Source organism: Zeus faber (genome assembly GCF_960531495.2).
Source record: "Zeus faber genome assembly, chromosome: 18".
NCBI classification, from domain to species: Eukaryota; Metazoa; Chordata; class Actinopteri; order Zeiformes; family Zeidae; genus Zeus; species Zeus faber.
In genome coordinates, this window is record NC_137210.1 from 4,761,545 (window position 1) to 4,788,825 (window position 27,281).

General features: G+C 41.4%; 1 protein-coding gene across 2 annotated transcripts in view; it reads left to right on the forward strand.

Annotated features, from left to right (window-relative positions):
- Window positions 1-1,184: 1,184 nt before the first annotated feature.
- bard1 (BRCA1 associated RING domain 1) overlaps window positions 1,185-27,281 on the forward strand; it is a 36,986-nt gene continuing 10,889 nt past the window's right edge. The window contains exons 1-8 of one of the 2 annotated variants that reach the window (XM_080019123.1): window positions 1,185-1,275; window positions 3,304-3,360; window positions 4,826-4,974; window positions 8,308-9,302; window positions 9,834-9,914; window positions 18,265-18,437; window positions 23,437-23,545; window positions 25,153-25,291. In XM_080019123.1, the coding sequence (XP_079875249.1) occupies window positions 1,226-1,275; window positions 3,304-3,360; window positions 4,826-4,974; window positions 8,308-9,302; window positions 9,834-9,914; window positions 18,265-18,437; window positions 23,437-23,545; window positions 25,153-25,291 (1,753 nt within the window). In that variant the 5' untranslated portion in view covers window positions 1,185-1,225. The remainder of the gene's footprint in view (window positions 1,276-3,303; window positions 3,361-4,825; window positions 4,975-8,307; window positions 9,303-9,833; window positions 9,915-18,264; window positions 18,438-23,436; window positions 23,546-25,152; window positions 25,292-27,281) is intronic. The other variant, XM_080019124.1, reaches the window with a different exon arrangement.

Here is a 27,281-nt window from a genome sequence, read left to right on the forward strand (position 1 = left end):
AGATGTTTGATGCTTTTTTCTAGGTATTGATCAAATGAGAGTGTGGCTTCTTTATCTTCTAAATGAATATCTAGATCAGTAGATACAAACACACAAGAGTTTTGGGTGCAGTTTGTTAAATTAGATACCCATACCCCGAAGATAAAATCCTCATTTTATTTTAAACAATTTTTTAAGGTTTGTCAGCAATATTGTATTTTGTCTGTTTAATCTAGGTCACAATGATTTCATCTATCAAACTGCTGATCCTTGTAAATGACTACACTAGGTATACTTTATTTGTAAATTGCAATCTTGATATGCATGGAGGTATTATAGGCTCTTTGGATAGGACAACAAATTTTACTTTCAGTACTTTAAGCACATTTAAGAGCAAATACTTGCACACTTCAAGATTCAAGATTCAAGATTCAAGAGGTTTATTCGTCACATACATATACATACTTTCATACATATATGCAGTGAAATGTCAATGCAACGCACCCGGTGATTACACACACAGTAGCTACCTAAGAATTTTGACTAAAACACTTTGATTGAAGTAGGAATGTCAATGTAGTAGTTTCCCTTGTAACTAGTTACCTTGTGTCAAGTTGTTCTTCCACTGCTCAGCAGACTTTTTTACTATTTTATTATTGCATAATTCCAACAAATTAATATTATATTATGATTTGATATTAGATACACTATTTAAGACTATAAAGTGATGACCTAAAACTGAAATTGAGTAAAATACTGACCTATTTTTATCACATGTTGCTTATTTGCTGAAAGATGCTATACAAATAAAGCGTATTAATTTTTGTATTGTTATTATATAACAACGACAATAACAATGATAAAAATAACGATAATATTATTATTATTATTATTTTATTTTTATTTTTATTTATATATTCGGTTTAGCTTCAGAACTGTTTTACATCTAATATCTTTATAGAGCGCTCCCAAATACTGTTCCAAAAAAAAAAAGAACGCAAAGAGCCTCCACGTCATCCGTTTCGTACGTCATCAAGTGACGTAACTGGCGTGACGCCAAACACGTCACTTCCGGGTTTTCTCTCTTTTTTTGGGGGGGTTTGTTTTTGTTTTGGCGGGAGACGCGCGCAGGGCGGGGAAGTCGTGGTGTTTACGTCCCGCACGACGCTCAGCTCGTTCTCGGTGCGGGGCACATCCATCCGGCATGGATCCCGATGCTCCCGCCGTCACCGGAGACTGGACGAGGATGAAGGAGGCGGTCGCGGACTTTCGGCAACTTCTGCTCTGCGCCAAATGGTGACTTCATCGACGATATGATTGACGCTCGGTGAATACAGTTGGCGGGTTGCGCAGCCAACGACATCCGCTTTTTCGGACTGAGGTCGGTCCTCCCTGAGCGCTGAGGCCCGTTTGAGCAGGTTCCTTTCACGCTGAATAGAACTGTTCCGTTCACGACCAACGCGAACCAATACTTCACACAAAACACCTAGAAACGAGTTTGCGTTGCAACACACACACACCCCAGGTCTAACGTCTGAGCCTGTCTCGTGTTTTATTTGAGTGTTTTCTTATTGTTTAGTGTCATTTCAAATCAAATACACAAGACTTTATTACTGGGTATATTTATTACTGGGTATATTTATTACTGGGTATATTTGGTACTGGGTATGTTTATTACTGGGTATATTTATTACTGGGTATATTTATTACTGGGTATATTTATTACTGGGTATATTTGGTACTGGGTATGTTTATTACTGGGTATATTTATTACTGGGTATATTTATTACTGGGTATATTTATTACTGGGTATATTTATTACTGGGTATATTTATTACTGGGTATATTTGGTACTGGGTATGTTTATTACTGGGTATATTTATTACTGGGTATATTTATTACTGGGTATATTTATTACTGGGTATATTTGGTACTGGGTATGTTTATTACTGGGTATATTTATTACTGGGTATATTTATTACTGGGTATATTTATTACTGGGTATATTTATTACTGGGTATATTTATTACTGGGTATATTTGTTACTGGGTATATTTGTTACTGGGTATATTTGTTACTGGGTATATTTATTACTGGGTATATTTATTACTGGGTATATTTATTACTGGGTATATTTATTACTGGGTATATTTATTACTGGGTATATTTATTACTGGGTATATTTGTTACTGGGTATGTTTATTACTGGGTATATTTATTACTGGGTATATTTGGTACTGGGTATATTTGTTACTGGGTATATTTATTACTGGGTATATTTATTACTGGGTATATTTATTACTGGGTATATTTATTACTGGGTATATTTATTACTGGGTATATTTATTACTGGGTATATTTGGTACTGGGTATATTTGTTACTGGGTATATTTATTACTGGGTATATTTATTACTGGGTATATTTATTACTGGGTATATTTGGTACTGGGTATATTTGTTACTGGGTATGTTTATTACTGGGTATATTTATTACTGGGTATATTTATTACTGGGTATATTTATTACTGGGTATATTTATTACTGGGTATATTTATTACTGGGTATATTTGTTACTGGGTATATTTGTTACTGGGTATATTTATTACTGGGTATATTTATTACTGGGTATATTTATTACTGGGTATATTTATTACTGGGTATATTTATTACTGGGTATATTTATTACTGGGTATATTTATTACTGGGTATATTTGTTACTGGGTATATTTGTTACTGGGTATGTTTATTACTGGGTATATTTATTACTGGGTATATTTGTTACTGGGTATATTTGTTACTGGGTATGTTTATTACTGGGTATATTTATTACTGGGTATATTTATTACTGGGTATATTTATTACTGGGTATATTTGTTACTGGGTATATTTATTACTGGGTATATTTATTACTGGGTATATTTGTTACTGGGTATATTTGTTACTGGGTATATTTATTACTGGGTATATTTATTACTGGGTATATTTGTTACTGGGTATATTTATTACTGGGTATATTTGTTACTGGGTATATTTATTACTGGGTATATTTATTACTGGGTATATTTGTTACTGGGTATATTTATTACTGGGTATATTTGGTACTGGGTATATTTGTTACTGGGTAATTAGCTTCTCGGATGTGCATTTGTATTGTGTAGGTTACGTCGTGGCATTTGTGTGTCTTATTTTCTGTAGGTTGTAATGGGGTGGATCGATCGATCGACGTCTCCCGCACGAGTCCACCGCACAGCGCTGTTATTACTAATCATTTTTTATAAATGTTGTTATTTGTGTTTGTTTGGTTTGTTTGTTTTTTTCCTGCAGCTCTACGTTCATGAAGGAGCCGGTGTGCTTAGGGGCGTGCGAACACGTGCTTTGCAGGTAACCCTGCCCAGTCCGTGCGTAGTCGACTTCCGCCGCGAGGTCGCGACGGTGACGGCTCCGAAAAACGTTTGTCCTCGGCTCGTTTCGCCGACCCCGGGCTGCGGCCACCTCGTCTCTTTTTCCCCCCCCGCAAAGCCCAACTCCCACCCCCCCCCCCTCCCCCACCGGGGCGCTTCCGCGTCGTTCGTTTCTGTTGTTGCGCAGCGCTTCGCGTCGTTGCGAGCGCTGTCCACACTCCGCGTGGTGGACGCGGAACTCTCAGAAAACCCAAAGAAATCTCGATCTAAAGTCACATTCCAGCATACCGAATTTCGACACAGTGATTTGGCCGTAGTGCTGCAATTTGCACAAAGGTTGTACTGCATGTATGCTGTTAATTTGGACTATTCAAAAGAAAAGAAATACCCGCAAAGGTTCGCTCACAAAATGAAAATATATTCCTCTCGTCAATGCCCTTCTCGATGTGTCATTCATTGTGACATTTACAGTACCATGAAAGCAAAGACACAAGTTAAAACCACACCCGAGCACACGTAGTAATTTTCCCCATCTTTGACCTTTTAGTGAGAAGATGATAATAATCATAATAATAATAATAATAATTTTTTTTTTCCTGTAGTTTTAAAGGGTTCATTGTCCTTATCTCCTAAGCTGTGCCTGAGTGCACAGATATAGATTGATATGGATTAGTGGCTAAATGACAAATAAGCTTTTTAAACAGGAGTAAAAAACATTGAGGTATGTGCATAAATATATATATATATATTATTTTGTACAAACTATGCGTTTTGTTTGATCACGGATGTCTATTAAGTTCAGGGTTCCTGCCAGGTCCTTGAGGTGCTTGAAGTGCTTAAATTGAATCCTCAGAAGTTTAAGTACTCCTTGGAAATAGCCCATTTTGTGCTGAAGTTCTTGGAAAGTCCTTGGAAAAAATCAGATCATTAAAAACCTGTGATATTGCCTCAGGTTTTGTATTATCACGATATTCAAATTGTAGTGTAATAAAGATTTTCCAGATGGCTTTTACGACATAGATTATGCCAAGGAAATGTAAATTTAATCCAGCATGGAAGGAAATAGACACTAATAATAGTAGACGACAATGAGTCATTCATTAATAACAGATATATAGATATACTAATATAAATAATAGACAATGAGACTAAGAATATATTATATTTTAATTAATGAAGATCATATTGATAATTGATTATATTCATTTTTCTTGAAGTCCTTTAAAATGAAAAAAATCGTGCTTAAATGTACTTGAATGTCATTTTGCAGTGCCAGAATGAACCCTGCTTTTAACAGGGTTCATTAACACCTTGGAGACATCCAAACTCATCCCGGTGCCCCGGCGCCGCCTATACCTTTACCCACACATTGTGAACATTCAAGCTAATTGACATGCAAAGCGGAACTTTATTATCATATCTTTTTTTTTTCCCCTCTTCTCCAGGTCCTGCACCGGCCCGCGGGCGGGGGACCGCTGCGCTGTGTGCCACAGCCCTGCCTGGGTGAAGGACATCCAGATCAACAGGCACCTCAGCAACGTCACGCAGCTCTTCCACAGTTTGGAGTCCTTGCTGAATCCGCCGGAGGGCTCGGGTTCGTATCCAGGATCTCTATTTGAATCCACAGCCACAAATTCCTGTTGTTGACTGAACGCATAACCTGCTGCCACCTAATCCCTGACTGATGATGATATTAGTCGATTGTTGCCGCATTTTTTTATTATTATTATATATTTTTTTATCCTTATCTTCCATCCGGCGTGCTTGTAATGACAGTAATTATACAATGCAATTAGCCATGGCGGTGTGGCTTACAAGTAGATTTCAGTTTTGACAAAGAGGGTGCCGCGACTGGGTTGCACCTTGCCCTCGAGCTGACAGCTGTGCGGGCGTGATTGCTGAATTAATGAGCAACTATCAGGGAACACAACGAGCGCTTTTTAACCCACAAGGGCATTTTCCCCATAGAATATGAATCGAGCGGACCGGCACGTGCATTGCGGCCGCCTTGCAGTAGAAGGGGATGGAATAATAAAAAAATTAAAAAAAAAAACTCTGGGGACGTGCCATTAATGTCACTTGGCATTCGTTACTCATTCTGGCATTTGGAACATTTGTCATGTGCTGATAAACTGAGGCTCGTCGTGATTTATCATCATTAGTAGTGCAACTTGAAACAACCTAGCAGTATCTCATAACAGTCAGCAATAATGGTTTTTTTTGGGGGGGGGTGTAAATTATACTGTTAACTTAGCGCCCTACGTTACGGATGAGAATCCCCAGGTAACTTATGACACAGTGACATCATGAGGAAGTCCACGCTTTGATAATGTCACAATGCAGGCAATTCTTCAATACCTGCATCATTTGCCATGGATTAAGATATTCAACCAAAGCCGCAAATGACAAAATTGTTCCTCAAGATAGGAAATAGTGGCTTGCCCGCACTAAAAGATTTTTCAAATTTTCAGTCTTAAGAGATTTTGAAAATGTGAGGGGCCCCACACATAATGATATATTTAACAGTTTTGCTCCCGTAGTCTTGGCCAAAATTTGGCCAAAATAGCCGAAGTAGCACACTGTGTGTGTGTGTGTGTGTGTGTGTGTGTGTGTGTGTGTGTGTGTGTGTGTGTGTGTGTGTGTGTGTGTGTGTGTGTGTGTGTGTGTGTGTGTGTGTGTGTGTGTGTGTGTGTGTGTACCACCTTCTTCCATTGCTCCATGGTCCAGCTCTGATGCTCGCATGCCCATTGTAGGCACTTTTGGCAGTGGACAGGGGTCAGCATGGGCACTCTGACCGCTCTGCAGCTACACAGCTCCATACGCAGCAAGCTGTGATGCACTGTGTGTTCTGACACCTTTCTATCACAGCAGCATTAACTTTTTCAGCAATTTGTGCTACAGTAGCTCTTCTGTGGGATTGGACCAGATGGGCTAGATTGTCCTTCTTTGGACCTTTTTAGGTAGGTACTAACCACTGCATACCGGGAACACCCCACAAGACCTGTAGTTTTGGAGATGCTCTGACCCAGTCGTCTAGCCGTCACAATTTGGCCCTTGTCAAAGTCACTCAGATCCTTATGCTTGCCTATTTTTCCTGCTTCCAACACATCAACTTTAAGAACTGACTGTTCACTTGCTGCTTAATATATCCCACCCCTTGACAGGTGCCACTGGAACGAAATGGTCAATGTAACTTACCCCACCTGTCAGTGCTTTTAATGTTGTGGCTGGGTGTAGATGTCAGCTTAATAGTGAAAATGTTACATAAAAGAATGTTCAAAAGCTTTACTACATTAACCATACAAATGTATTTTTAGTCATTGTTTAATCCTGATACTCTGATAAAGAATTAGAATCTTCAGAGGGTAAGAAACATAATAGTCCCCATTACGCACAGTTACGGTTACGCATGGTTTTAGTTTAGTTTTAGTTAACGGCACAGGGACGCAAATGCTGGTATGGTGAAAAAAGGTCTGAAATATACTTATGGTAGTAGCCGACGGTTTTCCGGGTTCCCATGAACGCATCATTTCCTACACGCATCACAGTTTTCCGAGCATGTGGATGCAGCATCGCTTCCTTGCTTTCAACTGGAGACTAGAGCCGTGTCCGCATCCTTACACATTCCAACGTAATAGCAGAGCACGAGTCCACTAGTTAATCGACCGTGGATGGTGTCATTCTCTGACGGATTAAAAAAACAAAACATGCTAAAATGGGTCCTCCTCTTTAAAATACACTTGTTAGTTGATCAGTGCCACCAACAAGGTCTGTGAAGTAATGGCATTTTAATTGCCATTACTTGCTAATAATTGGCCTTTAAAAGGGAGTCATAGAACACAGTGAAACAGGGGTGTAGGAGTGAGTGTAACATGGGGTGGATGGTACATTCGCTACCATACTACCACCCTCCCACGCAACTATTATCCTTTGTACTGTAGATAGGGGTGCAACGAATAATCGGCAACATCGTAGTCGACAAAAGTCTATGACCACATTTGTTGCCAAAGAATTTAATTGCCGATTAGTTGGTGACGTCATCGCGTGTGTTTTTCGGGCCGACTGGCAAGGCTCTGGAGTGAAGTGAACAATATCACAAAGGCAACACCTTCACAACCAGAAATCTCCAAAGTTTGGGAGTTTGGGATCATTTTTATTTATTTAAAAAATAAAATAAAAAATGTATCCCTCCGAGAAAACAACGCTATCTGCGATCGATTAACTACTGGACTCATCCCCATTAGACGCTGACACGGCTCTCTGGTTAGAACCTTTTTATCGAATCGAGACAAGACAGCAGCAAGAGATGCTGCATCACAGGCTCGGAAAACTGTAACTCGCCCTCTTCTTTATTTATTTTAAGTTTAGATTGATTGTTTTATGTATTTGATTAAGGGGACACTGCTGTAGCTTTGTAATATTTTATTGCCTTGACTTTGCTTATCCTTGGTTTTCAATTTAGACAGAAAAAATGGATGTTGGGATTTTTTTATTTGTTTTTTTTCATCATCTATCAGCAAGAAAGTTCATTAAAAGACGTATTTTTGAACAAAGTTGTCTATATTGTTGGTTAGCACATGCCTAAATCAACCTCAAGCTGATTTTTAAAATCTGATATCTAAATAAGAAGTAGTAGAAGTAGTTGTGCGATTCATAATCTGAATAGTCGATTGTTTGTTTCAATAATTGCTAGATTATTTGACCATCAAAATAGTCATTAGTTGCAGCCCTATTTGTAGACTTGTTCATTGATTTCACCAGAGCCAGCTATTGGTGGGGCTAGGGTAGGGCTGTTAGAGTGATAAGGTCCCCGGCCATTATTTTTTTTCCCCAGTAAAATTACCCCCCTTCAGGGAAGGCATGTTCAAATATCGTGTTCATAAAAAATAGAAAGAAAAGTAAAGTCCCTCTTTTTTTTTTATTGCAGAATCTTGTCCTGATGCATTGCGAGGGGGTTCTGGGAACAGCAGCAGTGTCCTAAAGCACAAAAAAACCTTCAAGATCTGGTTTAGTCCCCGCAGCCGCAAGGTACGCTGCAAGGTAGAAAAACCCTTGGACGCCATCTCCCTCCACGGCGGACCCCCCGTAGGGGCAGAGGCGAGAGAGACCGACGCCGGCAGTGTCAAACATCAAGACCTTATGGTCTTCAACTTCCACTCCTCCTCGCAAGACTCGTGTTCCTCGGGCCCTCAGGAGTGCAAAAAAGGCAACAAGCAAACCAGAAAGAAGAGGTCACGTAAAGGGGCCGGCGTCAGGAAGCCGGCGGCAAGCGCGGCTGCACAGGCAACTCAAAAGCAAACCCAAGCACAAGTAAAGAAACAGAGAATGCAGGCGATAAATCAGCAGTGGGGCATTGGCACAGAGGAAGAGGTCGCGGAGGATGAAGAACAGCCCCACGCCGGCCCCAGCCCCACGCTGGCTCGGCGCTTCAGCAAAAGGGTTTCCTTTCTCAGCCCTGTTGTCTCCGAGGTGCCTGGGCAAGGTGCTCCGCAGGAAAACCCAGTTTATCTCCAGCCCAACAAGGACATCCTGCAGTGTATTCAGTCCTTCCAGGAGGACCAATCATCAACTCGCCCTTCCAAACACGATGTACGGCCAGAACATGTGCCCGAGCCATGCGAGAGCAAGGCTGACCGGGGCGACTTGTCCTCCCCCAAAAGACCCAGAGTCGAGCAGCAGGGGACCTCTGCCGAAAGCACCCCAAAGAGGATGCGGGCTTCTCCGGGCTTCCCGAGGAGCCCCAAGTACGGAAAAAGCCCCAGAACCCCGAGAGGGGAGCAGAGACGGAGCCCAATTTCTTCCCCCGGTTCCGCGGCGAGAAGATCCCCCTGCTCGGCTGCTGGCAGCCCTCTCCAGGGGAGCCCCCCCATCATGAAGAGGAACCACAAGGGAGAAACCCCCCTGCATCTAGCCGCTATAAAGGTCAGGAGGCTTCACAGTAAATCATTATGTTCATTAATGAGTTTCAACAGGGCCTCTGGTACAGGTAGGCCACTTTGATAGCAACCCGCTTCAGTGGCACCGTGGGCTTTTTCTAAACACCCCCACTGTACACTGCTATCGTTACCAAGTTATGCAGCCTTCTATTGTGTGTTATGGAGCTTCAATAGGCTTGTGTAAATCTCCTCATGTCGGTTTTTCTATTACATTTTTCTTTTATTTATTTATTTATTTATTTTTTTTGCCCAACCCTGATCAGCCATCTTTTTTTAGATGCTCAGACAGCCCTTCTCTGGCCCAGCGAGAATAAATCGTTTTACTGTAATCCCTGTAAACATAGCCATAATCCCTCCCTGGATCCTAGACAAGTTAATCAATGGCCCGCCGCTGAGTGCAATTGATGAAACTGCAGGGCTCCTTCGGCCCTGGGATCAGTTGCAGCCTTTGACGGGTTATGTCTGGATGACTATGATGCTGACCTCACGTCTGTTTTGCTCTCTGGGCCCCTTGCAGGGAGATGTAGACGCTTCCAGGGAACTGCTGGATCAAGGGGCAGACCCAAACCTGAAGGATAACGCCGGTTGGACACCCCTGGTGAGGCGATGGACACACACACACACACACACACACACACACACACAAAATATACAAGTCTTGTCTCCCACGGTAGACCCTTGAACTTTGAACTTGTTTTACCTTGAAAATGATGCTGTACACACAAAACTGTGCAAACAAACAAACAAACAAATAAAGATTGTAAATCAAATCTAATGCTTGCCTGACCTACCTTGGTAAAGGTAGGAAAAATATAAGGGAGAAAGAACCGTGTGAGGAAGTTCCAAAACAGGATTTGAAGTAATTGGTGTAAGTCATGGAGACACCTTGAATGGAACGCCAGTCCTTTGCACGGTCACAAACACGCATACACTTTTTAGATTCAATACAAATGTCAATTTGTCCGGTTTCAGTTTGATTTGTTTTTCAGTGTTTCTCCCTATATGCAGTATGGTACACCGCTGGTACTGAAAATGTTTTTTTTTTTTTTTTTTTTTTAAACGAGAGAGGAGAGGGGGGCTGCGACTCCCTCTGCATGGTTCTGCCGGTGTGCGCCAGGGCAGGGACGCACGCACAGCGGAGCGTCATTTCCAGCGTATTTTCTCTTAAAAAAAAATAACAAAAAGAACCGATAGGAGTAACGTGAAAGTACCGGATCGATAAGGAGTATCGGTAAAAGAACTTGAAATCTCAACGATACCCATCCTACATATCTGTGACGTAAAAAATATTTGGAAGATCCATGTTGATACGTTTTGTTTCGATAGAAGTATTCCCAAAGATAGTAGGTATTCAACATGCACTGATTCTTCTTCCTGGAGGCGGCCCTTACTATGCGTGCGGGCCACCCACGCCTGTGCCCGAAAAGCCTCTGATGCTGCAACTCCACCCTTGGGGAAACACTGTTTTTTTCAATAATTTACTTGCAACAGTAAACAGCAATTTGCTTGAAAAAGTAAAAATAGAAGCGCTGTCTAAAGGGCAACATATTTAGTTTTCCAGCCTCCATTAATGGATGTTCAGATACAGTGAGGTCGCTTTGGGTAGCCAATCAGAGCAATACATTGAATCTAAATCTTAAGTTTAATCCGTTATTGTTATTACCGTTTCATTTTACCGTTCTGTACAGCATAACTTCACAGCAATATCGACATGGAAGCTCATGGCGCTGTTCAAGAACAGTATGAGAAAAAAAAAAATGTTTTCCTCCTATTTGCTTCTTGATGGAAAAAATGACCGGTATTGATGGCCACATGGCAGCTTTTAACATTTATCTATCTTCAACAATTTGTTTATCGATTTTTAAGGCTTTAAATCCAACAACATGGGGACAATAACAATAAAAATATACTTCCCCTTCCCTACCTCCCCTTATCCTACTCTACCTGTCCATCCGGTGTCCATACATTCAATTATTTAGGACAAATAAAATTGGGGTCCAGTTAAGTCACGTTAGGTATGTATTACAGTTTTCAGAGTTTCCATAATGCCGGGATCTGACTAAGCAAGTTCAGCCCGACGTGACGTGTCCGTTTTTTTACCGCATGTAGTGTGCCATATTATCGGCCACCACCCCCAAAAGGTCTAGCATGTCAGATCTTTTTGTATTTTCCTGCCTAGTCTGACAACTCCTATCACACATTCCTTGACGTTGACCAATAAGACAACAGAGTGCACATACCTGTATGTAACCACGGCCAAGAGCAGCGGAGGGTTCCGCAGGGATCCGGAGTCTGGGAGGCGCACGGAAACTGATTCAGATTGTACATCTGTTGTCACCACAGAATGTCCAAATGATCGGATCTACACTGGAACGGGTCCAGAATCGCTTTTTCTTTCTTTTATTTTTCTTTTCGGAACACAAGACCGCCAGCATCACACATTGCGCTTCTGTAGCCATTTTTTTGGACAGTTTCTTGATCATAACAGTCGGAACAAAAACCATAGGGTTCAATCCCCTGACAAAACAGGTCAAGTTCAAAAAAAAAAAGAATGATAATAAGAAACAACAATAAAACACACACTGAAACAAAAATGACATACCTTATTCTGCAACTGGCCTTTACATTTTACATATGCAATATATCTATATACATATATTATGACTAAACAATTTTGGTACACACAGAAATCTATACCCAGATATTAAGTTACCTATTCTATTCTTACATTAAGACCAAAAGAAACACTCATTACAAGACAGTTGTTATTTCATTGCTGGTCTTCTTAATTTAAGACATTTGTAGTATCTTTACTTTTTAAGAAATCAATAAAATGATTCCATATAACCTCAAAAATATATTTTTCTCCCTTTCACAATGTAAGAGATTTTCTCTGAGGCTGAGCATTTCCGTGCACCGTTTTTTCACCTGAGGTCTCACTGTTGGATCAAGGGGTCATTTTATTCCAATCGTTCTATAAATTACGTCAATGATTCATTCTTCTCTTTACATTCCCACATGCAATGAAATAATGTTGCTTTCAGCTCTGAGCATTTTATACAAGTGTCTGTTATGCTCTCGTTAAACTGGTGTACTCGTTCAGGAGTGATATACGTAGGTGTGCATTATCCAGTTATACTGTATTATTCCAAGCCTCGTATTTTCAGTTTGTTTATGGCCACTACCACATATTTTACTCCAGTCTTGAGTAAGCAATGTCAGTGTGTCTTTCCCACGCCCTGCGCCTGCATGTCTGCGGAAGAATCAAAAGAAATAGATACCGACCTGTTGTATAGTGGGGAAATCCTTGGATAAAGAAGCGAGAGTTAACTGATGGTTATTGGAAGAGATAAAACTCTTTATTTGCAGGTATTTAAAGTAATGGGTTTTTGGGGATGTCGTACAGGTGCTCCATACTTAACGGCCTACCTGTTTAACGACCGTTGGGACTTAGTACCAGCTCGCTGACCAGTCTGTATTGTACACTGCATACAATACCACGGTGTCACAGCGTCAACCATCTCATCGCGCATCACCCTTTAAATCCTATTTACACTATATACACAATATATACTATATACACTATATACACTATATATACTATTTATAATAAATATTATATATACACTATATATACTATATACACCATTTCAACTATATATACATCTCATCAGTTCTCAGTCTCATTCCCGCAGTCTGTCAGTATTCACTACACTTACCGTGAAATAACACTATATACACTATATACATTATATATACTACATATACCAGCCACGCCCCTTTACCGGGTCCTCCTGGCTTATCGACCAATTCGCTTAACCACCTGATCCTAGGAATGGAACTCGGTCGTTAAGCGTGGAGTACTTGTATTTAATTGTAAGCTGTTCGAACGAAATCGCATGTACCTAAAATAGACCTTCCACCTTGCCATAGCCTTTTTGTGCCCAAACAAAACCTCCTTGATCTGTTATACCAGGTTTAAAGAGATAATTTCCCCATATAGGACTAAATCAATCACCCTATAATGCCTGAGTGTGATACCAAAGATTGATTGCATTGTATTGTAAAGTAGGGGAGTTTAATGTTTGTTTTCTACGGGTTTTTTTTTTTTAATATTTGCTGAATACATGTAGAGGTTTAAGGGTCATTTGGGAGAAAGTGAAAGGGATTCGATCTAAACACATGATGGTGGGTTTGAAATGAAATAGAACATGATTGATGGTAACTGAGCTGTCAAGTAATACCACATAAAATTTAGGAAATAGAGGCCACCTCTATCATGTGACATATAAAGCAGTGATAAGCAAAGCCTGGCGTGTCTGTTTGTTCAGATCCATTTACGTCAAGTTTTCTTAAGCCTTGAGAGAAGTGGGAGAGGCAATCGTGGTGGGATATTTTTGATAAAGATACAATCCTTTTTCGGGATGCACCAATTGTGGAGTTCTGGGCTGATACCGAAGTTTAAAATAACAATTTGACCGATAGCCGATGCCAATGTTTTCCGACTTCCCTGAAAACAGCATCGCTTACGGTTTTCCGAGTTCCAATGAACGCAGCGTCGCTCCCCGCTTAGGGCGCTGCAGAGAGCCGTGTCCGCGTCTTCTAAAATTAATTGAGGATGACATTGTTTTCTCAGACGGATGATAAAATTGAAATAAAAACTGCTAAAATGGCCCACCAAATATACTGTACTTTGGTGGCTGTTAATATACCTGGGCTCAGGTAAAATCTATGTGTGGTGTAGGAGCCAAAGCACTGTAGACTGTCTTTTGGATGTATGTGTGTTAATTATACATTCAAGTGTCTTCTACCATTTTTACATCAGTTAGTGTAGGTAACTTGACTGTTTTAAGTTGAATATGAATAGAAGTACATCATCTGCAAATAATGCAATGTGATATTCTGTGTGACCTTGCTTAATTCCAGATATTTTATTGTGTTATCTAATGGCCATATCTAGAGGTTCTATAGCGAAAATAAAAAGGCTCGGAGATAGCGGCCAACCTTGTCGACTGCCTCCGTTAATGTCAAATGAGTCGGATATAATGTTATTCGTAAAAATCTGTGCTTCGAGTTTTACCAGATAAGAGAACCTTTCATTAAAAACGAATCGAGCAAGAATTTTTAAATAGGTATGGCCATTCGACCAGAGCCGTATTTGGATCATCTCCCTTTTGGTACAGTGTGTTAAGCACTCCTCGGACATTGTGGAATCCTTGTCTACCTTTAATGAACCCATTTTGATCTTGACTAATAATGGTTGGCAGAACACGATCTAATCTATGTGCGAGTAATTCACAGAGACTTTCTACATCCAAATTCCGAGGCATTTCAATATTGTTCAACATTGATCAACATTGTTTTCTTGATTTACCTGGTTGTGGCAGTAAAGTAGCAATTGCATTTCTTAATGATGCCACAAGCATCTTGAATGATGAGTATTCTACGTTCTTTGGATTTTGTTGTCTCCAGTAATCAACTTAGTTTAGATCTCTTATAAAGTGCCAAATGGATTCTCGCTCTAGGGTGAGATGAGCCGATTCAAGTGGATCTGACCATTTGTGGGTCTGGAGTTAAAATCGCCACCTATAATGTGTCCTCCTAGGAGTGTTACATTTACATTTACATTTACATTTAGTCATTTAGCAGACGCTTTTATCCAAAGCGACTTACAAGGGAGAATTACATTCAAGCTACATTGCGACAGAGATTAGTGTAACAACAACATTCGTGTAACAATAAACAATCAAGTTGATCAAGTTGATCAAGTTGATCAAGTTAAAAATTGATTATTAAAAAACGTGGGATCGTCTTGATTGGGGCCATACACGATGACTTAAATTTTTTTAAATTTAATGTAGTAGCAAGCCATGTAGAATTTAGGTATCGACCAATAGGAAGTTTTATAGCCTTGAAAAGGAATTGTTTTATGTATAGCATTAAGACTCCTGGCTTGAGTACTGAATGATGCAGAGTATACTGTAACTGGCCAGGCCATCTTTTTTTTATTTTAGGAATGCCATTAAGGATCATGTGATTCTTGTAATAATACAAGTTTAGAATGTTTTTGTTTTAATCTGCTAATCACCTGTTCTTAATTCTAGAAAGTTTGTTTAAGCCCCTACAATTCAGGGAAGTGAATTTCACCCTCATCTTATCTTACATACCTTAATTGTTGTATTCCTGTGTTTGTACTATTGTGTGTACAATTTCTCTAATGCTTGTGTTATCATTAGACAAAAAAAAAATCATTATCAGACAAAATCCTGTTGCACAAAATAAAAATACAAAAGACACATGTGCATGGATACATGTATACTTTCAAAGTGGTTTCTAATGGTTTAGATTCTCCCACCCTTCGTATCGTCCAATAAGAGCAGCAAGTAAATCCCCTCAGTATCCCCTCACTATGCTATACCTTATTTGTGATACTCTTCCCTTTTAAAAGAGCGATCTCCTAAAATTGAACCCATACAGTCCCAATTAACAAAGGAGCGTGTCACAGATTTTAAAATGTAAAGAAACAGAGTTGGGCCAGCCAAAAATAACCACGATGGTTAGCTCTATTAGAATGTTGTAACTAAAATCGCAAAGGTTCAAGTTGCATGCATCTCCTAGTGTTACGAAAACAAATGCAACATTTAAATGAAGGGTCTTAAATCAAATGCAATCTTCCATTTATATGTAATATCAGTTGACAGAACTCAAATTATAAAGGAGGAAGTGAGTCCCTCAAAATTAACTACGGTTATATCTCATGATTCAAGATGTTTATTTGTCACATACACATCCGAGTATAAATCTAGATCTTTATTAGATATTTTAGTAACTACAATTCTTGAGGATTTTAGTGTTATGATGATGGGGGTTAGAAGTTATTTAGACTTCACCATAGTTTTAGTGACTAGTTTTATAGTGTGCCTGGCATGATGACAGCTTCAGCTCCCATCTACCCCGTCTCCCCGTCTGTGTTGGCACCTTGCCGCTCCACGATAATGACCTCCGTGTCTTTTGGATTGTCGAACGTGTGCCCGACCCCGCCCGGGCACTCTGAGTTTGGCGGGGAATGTCGTTCCGTACCGGATGCGCTCGTCTCCGAGTTTCCTTCCGACGTCATCAAACCCCCTGCGTTGTTTGTGTAGTTCAGCAGAGCGGTCGGGAAAGAACTTTGCATGTTTGCCTTTAAACGTCACTTTACCCTTCTGTCTCGCTGTTGTTGTTATTGTCTGGCTTGCTTCTGGACTCGGATTTTATTCTTATAATTAAGGAAGCTCATTATGAGTGGATCGAAGGACCTTTTGCGCTTGAATTGGGATCAGAGAGCCCAATCGATAACAGTGGGAGGTGATGAGCATAATCCCAGCGTTTTTGGTAGCCAGTCTTCCAAAAAGGAGCACGGCTTGTCTCCCTCCACTGCTTCTGGGAGTTTGATCAGCTCCAGGTTTGTCCAACTTTCCAGTGAGTGTTTTGACTTTAGCCTCCAGTTCGGTCAGGTTTGGCCTGTATGGCTGTAACGTTGTCTTCTGTGTTTTGAAATGCGCTCTTCAGCCTATGTGACACAGCTCTGGACAACTGCTGACTTAGTTTTTGATATCGCCCAAGGCAGAAAGAACTCCATCACGATTCATACCTCGTTTTTTGGGTTGATTTGTTTGTGCATTTTGGAAGAGCTCTAAGACTTCCAACTTCTCATTATCGTGTCATGACGCGAAGTTCACTCTTAACAACTTGTCCTATTTTCTCAACTCCTTCAGCAGCTCGTGTTGACGTCGACACCAAAAAGTGCGGTCTCAGCTTTACTTTTAATCCCCTTGTTTCTCAGAGAGAGAAAATCCACTTTTCCGAATGCAGCCTTGCCTCCTGTCAAACTCTGAGTCCAAAGAATTCACTGAGATAACCTAGATTTTGTCACCCATTTAGGTTGTGCACGCATTTGACATCTTATTTCTGCATGGGGAATTAATTGACACTTTTCAAATTTTTTCTGAACCCTATGTAATGAAACTGCAATAAGTAATACCATCCCCCTGCCTTGTCCTTCAACTACCTGTGTGATGTTCAAGGATAATGTCAAGGAAGATGTTCATCATGTTGTCTCTATGAGAGGACAGGCAATTAAATAGCACTGTACAAATTACCAAATGATGTCCTTTTTGGGTTCATTTGAGAGTTCAATGTGCGATGGCAAATAGAATGAACGACAAGTCAGTTTTTACTCTGCAAAACAAATAATTGATAAGAAGAAGAAGAATTTCCATGTATGGATCCATAAACCTCAACTGTGATATTTAGACCCCTCTATTATATTCTGGTGGCCATATTGAGTGCAAAGGGACAGAAAATGCTGGATAAAAAGTTGCACAATAACCAAATAACTACCAATATCATCTGCCTTTCCATGTATGAATGCATAAACATCAAATTGATGAGTTTGGCAGGCATATTGGTTTGATCATTGAATTTAATATGACCTTTTTTTTTTAATCTACATGGGGATGGATTGGAGTAAATTCACTGTATTGTCAATATCCCAATTTTTTTTTATATTTATGAAACCGTACTGGATTTTATTGTCCGTATTGGATCCAACATTCTGATATAATCAGTTATGTAAGAATGTTCTGTATAAACACGGGGAAGCTACTGAATAGTCAAAAAGTTAACCGTATATGCATAAACCTCAAATTAGTGATATTTTGGAAGCCTTATTGGGTTTTGGAAGCGGTATTGAATTAAGGAGGGTCCAAGGATACAGAATTCACTGAGAAGACCTTGAGCAATTAAAGTGTTTTCTTTTCTGTCACTGGGCCCAGTCTATAATAAAAAAAAATAAATAAAATAAAAAAATTTAATTTTGCTCAACAAATTTTCTCCAGAAGGTACAAGCCTCCCCTTTTCCACTCTCCTCGCTCAAGTAAAAACAAGCCATGCGCTGACTCTTGTTTCAGCACGAGGCGTGTAACCTGGGCCACCAGGCGGTGGTGGAGGTCCTGCTGTCCCGGGGCGCTCTGCTGAACACCCCAGGCTACGAGAACGACTCTCCGCTCCACGACGCCGTGAGGAACGGCCACCCTGCCATTGCCAGGCTGCTGTTGCAACACGGAGCCTCCCAGAACGTGCTGTATGTTGCTCGAAAAAATAATGTTGTAAAAAAAAAAAAAAAAGAGCTTAAGGGTGTTAACCCTTCAAATGAATAGAAAAGAAACTATTGCATTTTTATGGATATAGTTTCTTTCATACATGCATGCTGACTGAAAGTAAACTTTCTTCTGCGCGCACGTGTGCGTATGATGTGTGTGGGTGTGATGTGACCACCGGTGAGTTTAGGGGACTTGTCCCAGTTGCTTCTGGTGTGTGAGTTATAATATCGTAGTGCCTCCAAGCAGCGGAAAAGGCCCCAAAGCCACCCCTGAGGCCTGCGGCTGTACAGACACCCCACAGTCTCAAGAAAGCCCAGAGCACACTGCCCTGCAGCCACAGAAGACCCAGCCCCTAGAGAAGCCGGAAGCTCGCGAAGCAACACCCACGCAAGCCCCCAAGGAGCGTAAACCTGTCCCAGAGAACGCAAGGAGACCCTGCACCCTTGAGGCCAGGCAAGGACCGCAGTCGGGGAGCCAGGTCCGCGCCGACAGACCAAACACCCCGTCTTGCCGGGCCCCCACGTCCACCAACGCCCTGCCCCACCGCAACTGGCCAGACGCCCCACCCAGCCGCAAGTCCCGAGCCCCCATCCACATAGCCGAGTTAGCTCAGCAGAGGACTCCCGCGCTATTTTCGTTTTATTCTCTTTGGCTTCCTCCGGGGGCCTTTGCCGGCAGCAGATCTGCTCCACTTTACAGGACGGCGACGGCCGGGACGAGCCACCGTCACGCAGAGAGATGAATGCGGTTCTCTTTTTCTTTTTTTCCTCCTGCCACTCTCTGTCTATTAATTCATCCGCACTCGCTCGGTGTATACACACATACACACGCCGTTTTCTTTTCAGCTACAAATTGTTTCCCAGAAGGCTGAATAGACAGTGAGGCGGGGTTGGGGGAGGGGGGGTCTGACGATGCCTGATTTATGGATTGATTGGCACGAACCGCAGAGGCTGAAACTTGATGCCTCATAGATCTACATTGTGTTTCCGACACTCTCTAAAGCAGGGAATTGATGTGTGTGTGTGTGTGTGTGTGTGTGTGTGTGTGTGTGTGTGTTTGTGCATGTGAATGATTCAACAGGATTTTCCTTGGCAGCTCATCCCTCTTCCCAGTAATCAGTGTTTGCCAAAGGGATCTTACCGCGTGGCACTGTGAAAATCTGCTTTTAGCGCCTGGCTTATTAAGATCACAAAGAGAAGCCCCATGCAGCCAAGTACAACAGGATTAATCATATTCTCTTCTGTGGGTGTCAGTATGTTTGAATCTTGGAGGATATACGTATTGCTATTATCATCCCTGCAACTTGCTCACTGGTACCACATCGTCTACAGGTTTGTTTGGGTTTTCTGAACTGAAAGCAAAGGCAAAATGTCCAGTGCGTGCGTGTGTGCGTGCGTGTATATAGTTCCTATATATAGTCCAGGGCAGTGTTCCCGAACCTTTTTTCTTCCACGGCACACCAACAATGAAATAATCCCATGTCACATGATATAACTGAAAAACTGGGAGCAATTCTCATGTATAAAATGTTGACATATTGATATCTGATCAATCAACACACGCATCCACCATCTGTTTAACCTCCAGACTCACTCACTCACTCACACGCACGCACTCACAGAAGCAAAGCCTTGTGGGTGAGGTTCCCACTCACTGTGGACTTGAAGTCCACGCTCTATTATTTTGCCTAAATATTCAGTTGGTGTATGTGTTTGTATGTGTGTGTGTGTGGTTGACACAGCCTTTTTTTTTTTTGATTTTTTTTTTTTTTGTGCGTGTGCTATGATGGGAGGGGGGGCTGCTTTGGATATAAATCCAATTGAAATATTTTATGGACCAGTGGACCTATTAATTGTCCCCCAGGTGTTATCTTTGCTGACGCCTAATGGTACAGGGACAACCCGCTGGGTTTGGTTCCCCTTCCTGCATTCCGACCGCTTTTCCTTCGTCTCTCTCTCCCTCTCTCTCTCTCTCTCTGTCAAGGTGACCTCGGTTCCGCTCTGATCAGCTCGCTCAAAACTGGAGGGATTCCGCCGTCTTTTCCAGCAGATAAGCTCTTTGATCGCGGAAACTGTCGTGCGTCAAGAAGATGGGTGGCAGCCCCTTCGGCGCGGGTCTGTAGCGCCAAAGCTTTGCCGTTTTGACTTTCCGCATAGGGAATTTTGGTTTTGGTCAATCTGTTTGACATGTTTTTGCATGGGTTAGGGTTAGGTCCCCCCACGGGATCGGCGCCAAGGCTTGGCGTGAGTTCACAGTCTCCCCGAAAGACGCCTTTTACGCCATGTGTTTATTCCCAAAACAGCGTTTTATCCCAAACTCTGGGCTGCTAGCTTAGCTTATTTCACCACTGATGCTGTTTCTGATGGTCCAACGTGGTGTGTGTGTGTGTATATATATATATATATATATAGGGTTAGGGGCGGGGCCATGCAAAATATGACCTCATGTACATCGTTGAGCCCCGCCCAAAAAATCCGGACCACAAAAATGGTGAGAAACTGGAGCGGAAACTCCCATCCAATTCGCTGAGTTAGGTTTACGTTTTTTATTTTTCATACAAGTAAGAAACAAAGTCAGTCTAAATCTTTCTCTAAATCCCCGTTCAGCCTGAAGCCCGCGCTGCGTCTCAACGTGCCGTTCAAAGCTTCAACCGATTATAATATTGCAACAAACAAGATGCTGGAAGAAGCCACATGGTTGTTATTTCACAATGCGGTTTATTGTTGCCTTCCAGGTTACTGTTTTGACCATAACCTATGCCGTTGAACCGACAACCAAACAACCGAATACTTTTCCCTCGCTCTCTCTCTCTCTCTCTCTCCCTCTCTCTAACTCTCTCTCTCTCTCTCTCTCTCCGACTCCGTCGTGCCATACACACCCCCGCACCAGATCGCACATGCATATTCCCTCTCGCAACACTTGTTAACCCCCCGCAGTTAAACACATAACTGACAATTAACTATACTCCAACGCATGCAGGGTCATTACAATATTATATTATATATTACAATATCAGAATCCCAATATATTATATTATCTCTTTTATTAAATATCTCTTAGGAGGTAAGCAATGCCACTTTCATAGAATTGGCTTATTTTAATTCAAAATGCAAAATGAAGGTCTTCATTAAACAGATGTTAAGAACTGTATCTGATTTTATCGCATCAAATCGAATAGCACCAAATTGTTCGGTATTAAAATGTATCGTCGTTGCATCGTAGCATATATACACCACGTTCCAAATTATTATGCAAATTGGATCTAACTGTCAAACATTTAATTTTTTGTTTTTCAATTAAACTCATGCATGGTGTTGTGTCTCAGGGCTCTTTGGATCAGTGAAATCAATCTCAGACACCTATAATTATAATAATTAGTTTGCCAGGTGAGCCCAATTAAAGGAAAACTACTTAAGAAGGACTTTCCGAATTATTAAGCAGGCCACAGGTTTCAAGCAGTATGGGAAAGAAAAAGGATCTCTCTGCAGCCGAAAAGCTTCAAATAGTGCAATGCCTTGGACAAGGTATGAAAACATTAGATATTTCACGAAAACCTAAGCGGGATCATCGTACTGTGAAGAGATTTGTGGCTGATTCAGAGCACAGACGGTTGGTGCAGATAAAGGCATAATGAGGAAGGTTTCTGCCAGACAAATTCATGGGATTTGGGGAGCAGCTGCTAAAATGCCATTACAAAGCAGCAAACAGGTATTTGAAGCGGCTGGTGCCTCTGGAGCCCTGCGAAGCTCAAGGTGTAGGATCCTCCAGAGGCTTGCAGTTGTGCATAAACCTACTATTGGGCCACCCCTAAGCAATGCTCACAAGCAGAAACGGTTGCAGTGGGCCCAGAAATACATGAAGACTTGTTTACTGATGAGTGCTGTGCAACCCTGGATGGTGCAGATGGATGGAGTAGTGGATGGTTGGTGGATGGCCACCATGTCCAGACAAGGCTGCGACATCAGCAAGGAGGTGGCAGAGTCATGTTTTGGGCCGGAATCATGGGGAGAGAGCTGGTAGGGCCCTTTGGGGTCCCTGAAGGTGTGAAAATGACCTCGGCAAAGTATATAGAGTTTCTGACTGACCACTTTCTTCCATGGTACAAAAAGAAGAACCGTGCCTTCTGTAGCAAAATCATCTTCATGCATGAAAATGCACCATCTCATGCTGCAAAGAATACCTCTGTTTCATTGGTTGCTATGGGCATAAAAGGAGAGAAACTCATGGTGTGGCCCCCATCCTCCCCTGACCTCAACCCTACTGAGAACCCTTGGAGCGTCCTCAAGCAAAAGATCTATGAGGGTGGGAGGCAGCATCAAAACAGCAGCTCTGGGAGGCTACTCTGACATCCTGCAAAGAAGTTTAAGCAGAAACTCTCCAAAAACTCACAAGTTCAATGGATGCAAGAATTGTGTAGGTGATATCATCTATGTTAACATGTAACTTGGCCTGTTAAGATGTTTTTGATTGAAATAGCTTTTGATTTCAGTAAATATGACCTCCTAATGCTGCACATTCAACAAATGACCATTTTCAGTTCTTTACAACCTATAAAATGTTTTGAAACTCTGTTGTGCATAATAATTTGGAACTGTGCATTTTGAGTTTTTTATTTTTGAAAAAAATCCTGTTATCATTGGGAGGTTTGTTCAATAACATTCAAATTATACCCTGACGGTTGATGACTTGAAAATGATACTGACTGTCATTTGCATCGACTATTTAGGAAAATCTGAAAAAAATATAATTTACATAATAATTTGGAACGCGGTGTATTTAGATACGTATCGGAGCATCTTATCAGGGAGAGATGCACACCCCTACCGGTTCATGTATCTACTCTGGCCTTTATCTGCTCCTTAATATCCACAGCATCTTCTTCATATAGGCACATGGAATATTAGGAGTTTTCATATTAGGGGTTTTTCCTCGGGCTGCCATCCATATTTACCTTCACATATTTGTTTTGTCTTTTGCCAGGAATCAATTCGGAAAGCGGCCCGCAGACTATGCTGTGAGCCCTGAGATGCAGGAGGTTTTCAAGTCGGCCTCAGATGGACTTGTCAGCCCGCCTACAAACCTCTCCACGGTAGGTCCGTGCAAAGACAGCGTTAAAGGAAGACTCAACTCGAGTGATTGGCATCAGAATCTTTTTAAATTGATCCGGTATTAAAGGAAGTCGGTTAAAGCTATGCTCTCAATGCTGGATCATTTTTTTATGCGCATCACTCGGGTTGACCCACCCCCCCCCCCCCCCCCCCCCCCCAATGATCCCAAAGTAAGATTTATGTTGGGGGTGGGGCAATACCGGTTGTGTTGTAGTTGTGTGGATGGTTTGAGCAGCCTCTCCTGAGTGAGTGTGATGATGGGGTTTTTAAACCTGTTGCTGCTTAGCCCAACCAATGAGCAACAGGTATGCAGCCACCCTGACCCAATCACCTAGATCCAGGTCAGGTTTGGCTGCTCAAACCATCCCCACACCATATCACACCGGTGTTTTTCCGTGAAGTCAAGATTCAAGATTTTTTATTTGTCACATACATATACATACTTCCATACATATATGCGGTGAAATGTAATTGTAATGTAATGTAAAAGTCAAAATAGCTTCCACTCTGTTATGGGCCCCCATGATGATGACGTGGAGTTCTATATGGTATAAGGTGATTTTCTGCACTGCACCCATGTTGGAGCCTCTCTGTTGGGTTCTGCTGGAACCCCATTGGGGGGTCTTGACCTTCACCTTGGTTTGGATCTGGTTTTGGGTCAGAGGGATATTCCATTAATGTATTCTGTGCTGCGACTGTAATCCATAAACCTGTAGATTGATTAAACATAATAAGAAAATAACTCAAAATTTATATTTGAGGCACATTGTAGCCTCCCAACTTTGAAAATCAAGTTTAAAAAAAAATCGCATCAATCTGTTTGTAAATATTACTACCAAGTAACTACTACCTGTTTGCTCCAGCTTGGGTCCACACACGCTGTACAGGTACTGCTTACTTAACGACGAGTACCGTTCCTAGGACCAGGTTGTTAAGCGAAATGGTCAGTAAGTGAGGACCCGTGCTAATTCACGGTAAGGGGACGTGTGGATTGCGCTAGTGTAGTGAATAATGACAGACTGCAGGAACGAGACTGAGACTGAGAACAGTGATGAGATGAGATGTATATAGTGTATATAGTATATATAGTGTATATAGAGTATATAGTGTACATAGTATATGAAAGGGTGATGTGTGATGAGATGCTTGATGCTGTGACACCGTGGTACTGTACAATACTGGTCAGAGAGCTGGTCATAAGTCCCAACGGTCATTAAACAAGAAGGTCGTGAAGTGGTGTGTGTGTGTGTGTGTGTGTGTGTGTGTGTGTGTGTGTGTGTGTGTGTGTGTGTGTGTGTGTGTGTGTGTGTGTGTGTGTGTGTGTGTGTGTGTGTGTGTGTGTGTGTGTGTGTGTGTGTGTGTGTGTGTACTGTACATATTTTGACGCTATCTTAACTTTTATGACTACAATACCACTGAAAGATGATAATAATATCAAATGACAGGCCTGCTCTTTTATTTTTCCTGTACTTCACAGTTCATCATCAGACAAAGGCGTATACATCTCTTGGGATGTATACCACTAGAACGTTGTATTACAGTGATCAAACAACACACTTATTTTACTATTTATCTTTGTCCGTCCCAGGCGAGTCCCGTCGGGAGAAGGGACGAGCCTGTCCTGGTTCTGGCTAGCAAGCTGTCCGTGCCCCAAAAAAAGCAACTGGCTAAACTGAGCCAGCTACTGGGAGTGAAGACCACCGAGACCTTCTCCACCTCAGGTGAAGGTGAATGTTTTGTTGTTTTTTTTTTTTTGTTTTTTTTTATCAGTAGTCTCCAGCTTGGGGCTATTGCCTTGGATTTCCCAGTAATTGAAAATATTGTGTATGACCAGGTGCGACTCCAACAAGCACAAACAAACTAAGCGCTGAAGTACAAAACGGCACGGGAGCGTTGTTATCACAAGGACCCGCGGGTGTGCCAACAAAGGATTGGGAAAGACAAATATTCACACAATCAAAGGAGGACGAGCGTAATGAGATTTTCCTTTGACGTGGTTTAGCTGTTCGTTGCGTTTATGACACGGAAAACAAAAAAAGGTTCAAATATCTAAAGGCGAAATCCCTGCTGGGAGTAAAGAAAACAAAAAACAAAGCAAAAAATGAAGTGGTGTTCACGAGTCGCCCAAGCCGCTTGACCGGAAACGTTCCAAGTTGAGGGTCTTCTCTCAAGTTTAGAGATGCGTTCGCCTTTTTGAGCCTCCTCTTTTGTTTATTTGTTTGCTTGTTTGTTTGTTTGTTTGTTTGTTTGTTTACTTAGCTTTCGCCCTGGAGATGTAATTACGGTCATTTCGCACCGGTCATCCGCCGCGGCTTGTTGACTGAGGAGGCAATAAACCCTGTATTTAATTTCTGATTAACTTCTAAATCTTACGACGCTACCAGGGGTAGAACACTGACAAATATAGATTATAAACGGCGGTTATATTCCTGTTCATTTTCAGAGATTCACCACGGTGCCATTTGTGTTTTCTCCCATCATCTTCTGTCACACATGAACTCCGGATAATGTCCAGATTATCAGGTCCAGACTTTGTCCGGAGTTGTCCTTTCACACATGGGGCACACAACCGGAGATTGTCCGTGTCAGACATGTTCACGCCTACTGGAAATACCCCCTTTGTTTAGGCTAGGGGCGGAGCCTGGGTAGAGCGCGCAGGAGGCAGGAAGTAATGCAATGACGCATAACACCGCAGAGTTTTACAGCACATCCAAGATGGCGGACGAGGCTACCGACTTATCAGTAATTGTGTCTTTGTTTGCTTTAATACTCCACGTATTTTGACGTATCCTCAATATAAACAAAAGACTGGAAAGGAATATAAAGGAAAGCAGAAAGCAGTACGAAGCAGCTACGCTCCATGCACGAACAATCGCATACATGTAAATGACCCTTCTCCACCCTCGTCGAGTGTGTCCTGGTCGTGTTGATGACATCACAAGTCACATAATCGAGACTTGGGATGCTAATTTAGATTTTTTTTGTTTTTAGTTATTTACACTGTACTTTAGTTTTAGTTTTAAGGTCCGGTTGGGTAAGGTCCGGTTAATGTCTGGTCCAACTGATTCGTACATTTACACGACCTGAAATCTCCCTTTGGAATCGGCTGTTAGCGTTTGCACACTTAAACTTCCTGTTGAACCAGCGTTTGAGTAAGTGACAAACCTATACTTTGGCTCTTTTAAAAAAAAATTTGAAACCTTTTATTTTTGATATTTTCTAAACATAGCATACAGGTTAAGGGTGCAATGACATATCTATACACTTGAGAATTGTGATATATTTGGTTTGTATTCTTATACATAATCAATTCTGAAAGTAGCAGTACTGTATATGTTGTCTATGTAGTTCTGAAAGTTGTAGTTTGCTTTTTCATACTTACCCTCCAGTATTTTAGGTAGACTTGTAATTAGCTAGTAGGTAAGTACTACTTTTTAAAACAAACTGTTACAAACTACTTTACAAGCAGTCGGGGGGCAGACAAGAACATTTTCAAGCAAAAAAAAAAAAAAAAATATACAATGCAGGTTGTATTGTACTGTAATAAAATGCAATTTGTTTACAGTATTTTATTTAAGAACTGTTTAAGGAAATCTTAGCCATATCTCAATTCTTTCTTTCTTACATTTATGGTTGTGTAGCTGGCAGTAGTTTTCTGTGTTGCTACTACTTCATACATCTTTACCCGTATGCATAGCGGATAGTTTCCTCCAATAT